Genomic DNA, 10,605 nt, shown 5'->3' with positions numbered 1-10,605 from the left:
TAAAAAATCAGTAGGTTTTTCTGAAGGGGAGGTTTTTATACAGGCGGAAATCTTTCGTGGCTCCTTTTTGATTGACGTATCGACCAGCCAATTATCTCTGTAGTTCAGAGAAAAGGGATCATTTGGGCGGAGCCTTTCAGAAGATTTCCGCCAATAAAAAGCCTTGTCAGGGCGCCATTAGCCAATCAGATGCTTGACACCTTCTGGTCGCGCTGTTTCAGGGTGGTGTTGGCTGCCTCATTTATCTAGGGCAGAATACTCTGTTGGTAATCATGGTAAGTATTTTTTTTAAAAACGTATTTTTCTTACATTTATAACCAATCAAACGCTTGTTCTCGTGTTCTGCTTTAAGCAGGTTCGTCGTTGGTTGAACGGGCTAATGCTAGAGGCTGAATAATTGTGTTACACTTCCGTTACTGTGTTATAATTAACGGGAATGAAAAATATACTTTTCACGTTAAAGGTGGCTTTTATGTTGGGTCTTAATACGAGAGTTCCCGGACCAGCATGTGTAGTCCCTTGAAGGAGTAATTGTGAACATCAGGTGAAACTGCGCTGTTTATCTTTAACACATGGCATCACAGCATCCTGTTCCATTAGTTGGGTTACAATTACTGTATTATCATGACGGAACATCCTCATTTTAAACTTCCCCAACAATGACTCAGCTCTCTAAAAGTTTTTCAAGTCTATTGCTCAATTTGAGTGGACCAAGCATCATGCGGTTGGCATATTTTGTTCCTACTTTACACGCAGTTTGAGACACACCCATACATTAATAACAAGTGATTTTTTTTGAATGCAGGTGAATAAGTAGCAGTTAAAATAATCCCCACTAATATTGGACTAGGATCCTCACTTGTGTCTGCTATCATTGCAGATGCAGTTCATGCTGCTGTTCAGTCGCCAAGGCAAGCTCCGGCTCCAGAAGTGGTACGTGCCCTTATCTGATAAGGAGAAAAAGAAGATCACCAGAGAGTTGGTGCAGACCATCCTGGCTCGAAAGCCCAAGATGTGCAGCTTTTTGGAGTGGAGAGACCTGAAGATTGTGTACAAGCGGTGGGTAGGAAAAGACAAAAGGGTTTTGTGGATGATTGCACACGTGAATAGAACGTTTCACTCTTGCCTGAACAATTTGTGGACCTGTCATTCAGCGGCCTGGCTCGGTAAGAGAATCAGGGTTATCGGAGAGATGCTGGCATCAGAGCCATTCATTTGACTTCATTAGGTCCCGTTGCTGTGCCAACAGAAAGACTGGCAGACTGTGGCGATCCCAGGTGACCTCACCAGAGAGGAACTTTAAAGTAGTTCTCATGAATGACTTTCACTTTTTTAAATGCAGTTTGCTTTTCATGCGTTGTTTTGATATTTTTATACACGTCTCCCTTGGTAGCGGGTCATAAGCATTGTGTTTTGCCAACTAAAGGTTCCCTAAATTAATCTTTTTATTTCCTGTTTTTCTTTTGCATAGAAAGTATTTCCTTTAATCAAGTGGGCGCACTATGATGAACACAACGGTGGAGTTTACTGTCGGATTGTTGCAGTTTCTTTGTGAAGGCCACAGCGGAAGCTTGTGCGTCAGCCGCAGGGAAAATTGCTGCGTCGTTCCTCTGGCGCCACAGACAACTTAAGACTTTTTTTGTTCTTTCAAAGCTGGACTAAAACCTTCATTCCAGCGTTCAAGATTTCAAAATTCGCCATCAAAGAAGCGGGGTCCGAGGCCAACGCATTCCTGAAATCTTGTGTTTGAGAATTAGCCTGATGGCTGCGAGGGATCAAATGCCCAACGTCTTTATTAGCCGGTCGTCACATGCTGAAGAGCACCTCAGGGATTATTAGGATAAGGAGCCACAGCAGAGTGAGGCTTAGCTCATATCCGGCTGCTCTCTTTCATAAGAACAGTAAACGCTTGTTAAAAACATACACACGTTGCACAAATGCTCTTCATCTTGACGCTGTTGACAAGATAATACGGAGTTAATGTGTTGCAGATACGCCAGCCTGTACTTCTGCTGTGCAGTAGAGGACCAGGACAATGAGCTCATCACGCTGGAGATCATCCACAGATACGTGGAGCTGCTGGACAAATACTTTGGCAGCGTAGGTTTCTGCTTGTTTTACGTGGCGATTTTAGCGTCCGATTTTTTAATGTTGTTATTGTGAACAACAGGTTTGCGAGCTAGACATTATTTTCAACTTTGAGAAGGCCTACTTCATTCTGGATGAGTTCCTGCTGGGCGGAGAAGCTCAGGAGACGTCCAAGAAGAACGTGCTGAAGGCCATTGAGCAGGCAGACTTACTACAGGAGGTAAGGCCACCTCATGACCTCTATCATATGTGTGGTCACATTTATTTAGCTGATTTTTCCAGCGTACTCTTGCAGTGTGACCATTCAGACATGCGCGGTTATGTGATGAATTCTTTATTTGACATGTGGATTGATGGACTTTGTTACGCTCTAAACCTCTGAAAACCTACTATAACTGATTTATGTCTTAAATCTTTACATGGTGATTTTTGAAGGTTGACCAAAACAATGTTCATGGTAGTTTGTTACAGCGGATTAGACCTAAATGCTAATTAGATTTTAGGTTGTCGTGAAATTGGACCTAGCGATTACAAAATAAACTTGACAACTGGAACTAGAGTCCCTTTTACTTTACCAACCTAAAGGCTGTCCTTTGCAACCGTCACCTGGATGGAGATCATGATCCAGAGGATTTTAACAAGAGCGTGAGACTTTTTGTGGTTTCCCTTTTTTTTTGGCCAATGTTTTGTTGTCCTTGATGTTATTTTCCTAATGCTGGCCCAGCTGACCTTTTCCTCTGTTTATTCTTTAACGCTGTGATTTTCAGAATATTGACTTTCAGATGCGCCTCTTTTCAGGTACAGTTTGTTAAAAAACCCCAACAATAACCCAAAGTAGTGTTAGAATGGTAGCCTAGCTGTTCTTTAGTCACCAAACTAAACTAAACCCAGCAGCGTTGCCATAGCGATTTATAGTCTTCTCCTCCCTCTCAGAGTCCCCGCAGTGCATTGGTTCCACATTTTTGTTTTAGTCATGCGCATTTTGCTTGCGCTCCAGCCCACAAAACCTTTTCAACCTTGGTTGTCACTGCTACACACGCGCGCCCGTTTGGTTCAGACAATCTGCAACATTGGAACTGGAGACACTAATGTCAAGCAGCAGCGTGTGTGACGTGCAGCTTCAGAAGGTGTGTCAACACTTCCTAATACATGGCAGCACAGCGAGTAACAAAAGCCCGACACATTCCTGCGATTTTCACCACGTGTGACATTGTTTTAGTGAAAATGAAGAGTCCTTTTTAGGAGCCTCTTTTGTGTCTTCTGCTTCTCTCTGACAAACATGAAGTCGTTGTCCTCTCTGCAGCTGCAGAAACAGGGTTCGGGTTTTTTATGTTCTTGCCTGTGTTATTTATTGCGTCCTTGGTTTTAGCTGATTATTTACTTGATTGATTTGAGGCGTAACGGTCCGACGCATCATAGCAAACCTGCAGGCCGACGTTTAAAGAATTTGGCTTCTGCTGTTCAGCCGAGTGTCATTTCCGAGGACAGTCCTGTCTTTCACGGACTTCAGCGGCTACAGTAGCCGTGCAGGAGAGAACGTCCTGTACCGTCCTTCTGAATCAGGGTACAGTTCCAGAACTGTAGCCGCTGTTCTCACTTTGAAAGGGATGAGGTCAGACTCAGCAGAGCGCTGGAACAAATTGACCCCGAGCAGGAGAGAGTGAGAGTTCACTGCTTGATTCTGTATTCGTAGAGCCAGGGTGAAGACTGGGGAGCTCTGCCAAATGAAGAGCTCATTTAAGATTTGTTCGCTACCTCCAGCCAGGCTTTTTGGTAATTACCAGACTGGTACAGTCAGTCTATCAGCATGGGTTGTTTTCTCCCCCAGGTCTCGTGGACGTTAACTGCATGTCAGTATGACTCTCCTAACGCTGACTCCACCACAGTGTAACGTGGAGGCTGCGGAGGCTCGTCACCAGCATGAACTCTAACGTGAATGTCTGACTAACAGGCGGCGCAGCTCCAGCTCATCTTACAGTACCGGATAAACATCCTTTCATTATAATCCCACAGGGATGTGGTCGGATTAATAACCAATGTCCTGTTTGCCGCGTTTGGAAGATCTATTTACTGGAACAAGAATTTTTTGGGGCTCTAATGATATAATTCCAACAATTTGACTCCAAATTGAGAAGAATTGGAGCGAAATCTAAAAAACGAGCTATCATCACAGTGTTTCTTGGTGTTTCTGATTAAAAGATCTAAACGAGGTGTGTCTTTATCTGAAGTGAACCTTGAGCACATTTGGGGCGAGGGCCCGATTTGAAGGCATTAGTAAGTGCAGAGAGCATAATTACATAGTAGGCATACCACAGGAGATTTGGGTCATTATTTTAATAAGCGTTAATGAAACTTTCCTCAGGAGCTGGCCATTACCATAATGCCAGCCAGCAGATTTTAGAATAACGACTCCACTCCTGGTTGTTATGCCGGTGCACAGACGAGCCGCTGTCTCCTCAACACACCCTGTAGAATCATAGATCCTGTGATTTTTACCCTGATCCACACTGAATGGCAGTGTTTTACTCTGCTTATTGTGTCCTCATAAAACTCTGCCTCACAGGTGTGATGGTCCCAAATATGGTCTCTGAGTCCTCTGGTCTTTTCCAGAACTAGGCCGACTGAGGTGATTACTGTTTGTCTGTGGATTTAGGCCACTTGTAATGTGCCAGTTGCCTGTTCATAGCAGTGGGGTGTGTGAGACTGTCTGTAGTTGGATCTTCTAGTCTGTAGAGTTTATATGGTCCACAGTTCAGCAACAAAGTTTGTCCCAGTTTGTCCCAGTGTCTCAGTGTATCATGTGTAACACTTATCTGTTTTCGTCCCTTCACTGAATAACATTAGGAAACATTTACACTGAAGAGGGGACAGATGACCTCCAGTTTGTCCTGAATAAACTCCCACTGTTCACATTAACTTCAGACTGAACACTTTACGATTAGATTTGATGTTTCTTGCTGAGAGTCTAGAATTTTCCACAGAACAGCAAAAAACAAACACACTTCAGAACTACTGCAGACTCATCATCACTAATGCATATTACTCTATATTGAAGCTACTAATTGAATTTAGAATGTTCTTTCTTCTGTTTGTTTCCATTCGTTCTGGATATTTGATACTTGTCAACAGCTCAGAAGGAGATGTAATCTTTTTAATATCTACATGTTTTTCAAGTAAAACCCAACCAAACAACAGCCTCATTGGTTAATTCCTCCATTTCCAGTAACTCTCAGCAAGAACGAGAGTTCCTCTCTTGTCCTCCCTCGTCCATGTGAAGGCTTCTGATAGTCTGAAGCTCCATCGCCTGCATGTTCCGTGAATGTCTGTGTGAGCTGAGCCTCCCCGACTGTCTGCTGCCTCCTCGTCTAAGCAGTGTGCGTTTCTCTCCTGCAGCCTCGTCACGAGTACTTTAGCGTGCCTGTGTACTGACTGGCTGCCACCGCTGCTGCTGCCGCTGCTGCCGCCGCCGCCGCCGCCGCCGGTGATGCCACCGCTGTCCGCCCTGCATGCTGAGCTCCTCAGTGCCTGGCCCCTTTCTTTCTGCTCTCTCAACACCTGCCATTGTCGTTGGTCGGTGGGGCGGGACAGTACTCGCCGGTCACATGACAGCAACATGATGCAGTATAGTCTCCATAGTTACAGTAGATTGTAATTGTTCTGAACAATGAGAACATTCTGATGGCTGAATTAGGCTTGGATATGTAATAGCACAGCATTTATGGTGCTATGTTGTGACCCGCCTGTCTTCTGTCCCCTTGTTGTTTCCATCACTGCTCCAGTTCAAGGCCCCGCTCTTATTGCTGCCGGGACCCTTCAGGCGTGCACGGAGCGCCACGGCGATCCCACAATGCTCTGTTTGTACTTTTGGAACCTTTTTGCCCTTCATAGACTAGCAGATTCAGATAGCGGCTCGTGTCACACTAGTGAGGTAGACAGGCCTCATGTGTGATGCACAAAGCCGGTAACCATTGTTGCTGTGGAGCCCAGCAGTTTCAGGTAACACTGGCAGCTTGGGGGGGGGGGCATCCTCCTGATGGTCAACACATCTTTTCTGTTCTTGCACTCTAATTAAATCTGAAATCTGCTAGTTTATGGTGGCAGTTTATGTTTAGTTATGGTTATCTGTTTAAAATGGAATAGCAAAAGTGTGCAGAGCAGGTCTGTGTTCTACTTTAAAGCCCCCCCCCCTAACAGGGAGAGAGTGGGCTGCCTTTGGTGTGTCTCCAGATAGCTGTTCACACCATGAGTGTTTATAGGAAGTAGAAAAAAAACCCTCCTTTTTAAGAGATTTTCAAATAACCACAAATAAACATTTTGTGGTTTCAAATAACCACAAAATGGAATATTTTTACATGATTTTGATATAAATTCAGGCTTCATATTAAAGTATTTATTTTGTCAGTGGGCAGATTGCTCATCTGCCCATTTTATTTCATTATTTCTGGTGTTCTCATTAATGTTGCATTGAGTGACCACATTAGACGCTGTGTTCGTCTGTTCTTCCTCATGTAGATGTCACAAACTTTTGTTTCCTCCAATCACACGTGAATCTTCAATTACATTTTTTTTTCTTATTTTGAATTATTTGTATTTTTTAGGAAAGAAAAGAAAAACAAATGCTAATAATATAACCTCTTCTGTGTTTGTAGGCTGTAGATTTGAACAGTTGGAGACATTTTGGATGCTTTTCTGTTGCTTTAAGCATCCTGACAAAGCCAACATTTGTTTTTAGTTTTGGGTGAACTATCCCTTTAATTAAAGACCAGACTCAGACACACATACACACAAGACAGTAACACAGTAGATTCTGAATGTTCTACATGATATTTGTAATACTGTAGACAAGTAGACCTTGATTATTTCATAATTTAGCCAAGAATACCCTGGTAAGGTTTTAGGATTTGAATGTATTGGTCAGTAAATCTCGTTTTGATTGATTTGGGACAAAACTGATATTTATGGATTAGAATTCAGTCAACCCATTTGATGTTTTACTGTTTGTGCCCCGAGAAAGAGATGAATAGATGACACTGGATCAATGTAGCGGGCAAATAAATAAATTGTTGACTGTTTGAAGTGATGCCTTTCTTGAATATTCATTTCTGGTCCCGGTTTTATGCTTTTTAGTGGTCATCAGTTTCCCACATGGTAATGTTCCAACCTCCATTTGCTTTACAGAAAGATTTTGTATGCCAAGAGAATTTGTCCCAAATGAAAGATGCATAATTGATGAATAATACATGATTTATCTTACAAGATCTGGGCTGAATATTTAGCATTGATGCTTCGGGGGGGTTCTCTGTCAGTGTTTTTTTTCTTGTAAAACTAAAGTAGAATTTCTGTTTCCCTGCTCTGATTAAACATCTCTCTTTGCTTTGTGCTGAACCTTTTTAGGATGCCAAAGTAAGTACTTTTTCTTTCTAACACAAACCGTCCGTTCACTACACCAGTACTAATGTTACAGCATGATGAGTGACAGATGACTTGTAATTACATTTGAATTACACTTTGTATTCCTTTCATTTCAACATAACTTCCTTAGTCATGTGTATTTAAATCTACACTGTAGAAATTTGAACGAACTAGGTTTTTTTTTATGCACACGGGCTCCTGGAATGTGTCACTACATCCAAACACACACCCTTGTATTTCCATTTTTGTGAGGCCTTCATCAACACATTACCTAACTCCTTACCGTAACGCCAACCATCCCAACCAGCTCCCTGACACTGACCTAAACTCAAATCTAACCTCAACATAAAACCATATCTTAACCCTCAAACAGTCCTTTGTGAGGACCAGCCAAAATGACCTCACTTCCTGAAAATGACCTCATTTTGCTTGTGCTGGAGGTGAAACATCCTCTGTTAGTGGGACCAAAAATATAACAGCGCATGCGACCATAGAGTGCATGTGCATGTGTGTGTGTTTTAAATAATGCATTATTGAACTGTCCCTCCCCTCACAGGATGCAGAGACCCCACGCAGTGTTCTGGAGGAAATTGGACTGACATGAACAGAGTACCACCCACACACTCTATTAGCTTCTGCTGTGTGTAGTAACATCTTTAATACACCTTCTCACCCCTCCCCTCTCTCTCTCTCTTTCTCACACACACACACACACACACACTAACACACGCACTTTTGGTTAGGCAGCGATGTAGCACTCTTTGGAGATTTCTGAGTTATTATCTATTCAGATTGATGACTGTTACTAAAGGGAAATGCAAACATTTGAAAGTTTCGTTAGTTAAGTTCAAATCAGGACACTTTACTGACCAAACCAAAACCAAATTTTACCAAAGCTGTTGGAAGCACTATACCCTGTGATGCATATTTAATGTTTCTTTTTTTGAGGAAATTTCAAGTGTGTTTGAGTATTGAAATGATATATTTAAAAGGGAAAAATCAAAAGCATTATAATTACAAAGCCAAAGGATTCTGTATTGTCAAGCTATATTTTTTATCATTGCAAATTTTGCAGATTAAAAAAAAAAAAAGCTGCACTAGAACACCACTGTAGTTTGAACCCAAAGGATCTATTGGTTCCTAACAGCAGACTCTCACTTATTATTGAATGCCTTAACAGCTGAAAGATGTCCACTAGTGTCAAATGAATCATTGATGTCAATGATGTTTATTTTAATACTGGATTGTTTGCAAGAACCAACCTTTTGCATCACGTCAGTAATCAGTGTGCTTTTGCTTTAATTGATCCGGATCTGTCTGATCCTGTTGTGGTAAAAACATCTTTTCATGGAGTATTAAGTCACTGATTGACCATTAGAACAGTATGTATTATATATTATGAAGTGCACATCAGAAGCTGCAACTCCATGTTCATATAAAAATGTTTAAATAACAGTGAAGTATTGAGGAATTAAAGCAGCATTTTCTGTTACTGCACATGGATGCCTTGGACAAAATCTCTGAGCTGTACGTATTTATGTAGCGTTGACATGTCATTTTCCTTCATTGACTTGTTTGCCATGTTGAAGCGCTGTAGAATCTATTCTATGACAGATTTGTGCCATCCTGTTTAATCGTGGCTAAAACTGCATTAGTGCAACATGTGAGAGTTACTGGACGTCCTGCAGGAAACACTGTGGTTTATTATTTGAATCTAAATGTGAATAAAAGGATCTTATAGTCAGTATTTAGCATCTAATAGTTGTGTAGTGCTTCTGTTCTGCTTACAGCAGCTCTGAATGAGTAAAGTGCCCAAAACTAAATGTCTCCAAAGATGTCATCAGGTAAAGCTCAGCTCAGACTTTTTACTGAGCATCAGCGACAAAGAAATGAACACTTTAGATAAATGTTCTGGTTTAATTTCAATTGAAAACACTGCATTGGTGGTGGTACAGAGAAGAACCACTTGAATATAATGGGATTTAAATAGGGTTACAGAGAAAAATTCAGACAATTGCATTTAAACTGTAACTACAGTGAAATCTGTTTCACCAGCAGTTGTTCAGTCAACTCGCATCCATTTGCTTTTAACGCATTATTTTACATCTCTTAAATCCTATTTTACTAATTTCATTTCTTTTATTTTCATGTACCTCCTGTTATTGCTTGAGCGGTCAACCATATGTGAACACTTGCACTATCCTGTGTGAACAGAGCTTTACAAATAAAGTTGATAATTGAATGATTGCCAATGAAGTCGTCATTGTCACTATAGCTGTAGGCAGACGTGGTTGTGGGCTCAAATACGCAGTTACAAAGCATTCAGTCATAATGTCAACAGCCATACAAACAAAATAAATGTTACTGGTTGAAATGAAATGATCAAAGTGACATTAAGTCCTCTGGAGAACCCGGAGAACAAACATGAAAGATGCACATTGGTGAACTCTAGAAGGCAGCATAGTCTCTCGCTTCTGTCAATATAAGAACGCTTTAAGAGAAAAGAACATTTCTACCACAGTTGCATAAAATATAATCTAGTTGGCTCTGTCAAAACATTCATGGGATTGATTTTAATTACCTGAATCAGCAAATTTACAACAGTTTGCCGACTGCAGATTTTATTTTTCTTTACCTTATATCACCTGTTAGGTTATTTCCACTTGAGCAGCCAATCAGCAGATAATCCTACTGTAATGACTGAAAGTCAAGCGCATATTTTCCATTTTCTATGGAGGCTTTGTTACACTATGAAAGTGAAATGCAGTAGACGACATAAATTCATAACATTGGAGTCTTTTCTATCGTCTTGAGAAGCAATGATGTAAAGCTTCCTTCTGGGCGGAGCATGAAATCTTTAGCGTCGTGCTGTTTGTGACCTTCAAATGGGAGCAGGCTCAGCAGGTGGGCCCTAACTCTCCTCCTTCAGCATCTCTTCAATCTCCCTGTCCCAGTTTTCATCTATGTTGTCATGGTCCTGGCACTCATACAGCTGAAGCTCCTCCTGTAGCTCTCTCTCCCAGTCGGGAGTCTCCTCTGTGTAAAAACCAATGTGGAGTCGCTTACTGAACTCTGCAAATACCATCACACTCCCCCGTGAAACCA

General features: G+C 41.6%; 2 protein-coding genes across 12 annotated transcripts in view; one reads left to right on the top strand and one right to left on the bottom strand.

Annotated features, from left to right (window-relative positions):
* The first annotated feature begins 140 nt into the window (after positions 1 to 140).
* Positions 141 to 9,752, top strand: LOC130528809 (AP-1 complex subunit sigma-2). 9 transcript variants are annotated; one of them, XR_008951406.1, is made up of 7 exons: positions 141 to 275; positions 881 to 1,059; positions 1,992 to 2,100; positions 2,171 to 2,308; positions 2,856 to 3,215; positions 4,652 to 4,714; positions 5,482 to 7,164. XR_008951406.1 is itself a non-coding variant. In XM_057038538.1 (7 exons), exons 1-6 carry the CDS (start codon positions 273 to 275, stop codon positions 4,702 to 4,704), a joined length of 513 nt encoding a protein of 170 aa, XP_056894518.1. In that variant the 5' UTR covers positions 141 to 272; the 3' UTR covers positions 4,705 to 4,714; positions 5,482 to 7,164. The 9 variants fall into 9 exon arrangements, 7 of the variants coding, with proteins under 7 accessions (XP_056894518.1, XP_056894520.1, XP_056894521.1 ...); XM_057038538.1 differs by having other exon boundaries at positions 2,856 to 2,886; XR_008951407.1 differs by lacking the exon at positions 2,856 to 3,215.
* The window catches only part of LOC130528805 (synapse-associated protein 1-like), a 19,518-nt gene continuing 18,310 nt past the window's right edge, over positions 9,398 to 10,605 (bottom strand). For all 3 annotated transcript variants that reach the window (XM_057038532.1, XM_057038530.1, XM_057038531.1), the window contains one exon: positions 9,398 to 10,536. In XM_057038532.1, coding sequence (XP_056894512.1) covers positions 10,412 to 10,536 — 125 coding nt within the window. In that variant the 3' untranslated portion in view covers positions 9,398 to 10,411. The remainder of the gene's footprint in view (positions 10,537 to 10,605) is intronic.

The sequence above is a fragment of the Takifugu flavidus genome, chromosome 7 (genome assembly GCF_003711565.1).
Source record: "Takifugu flavidus isolate HTHZ2018 chromosome 7, ASM371156v2, whole genome shotgun sequence".
Taxonomy (NCBI): Eukaryota; Metazoa; Chordata; class Actinopteri; order Tetraodontiformes; family Tetraodontidae; genus Takifugu; species Takifugu flavidus.
Note: the sequence above shows the minus strand (reverse complement) of the source record. Positions and strands in the feature narration are given on the sequence as shown.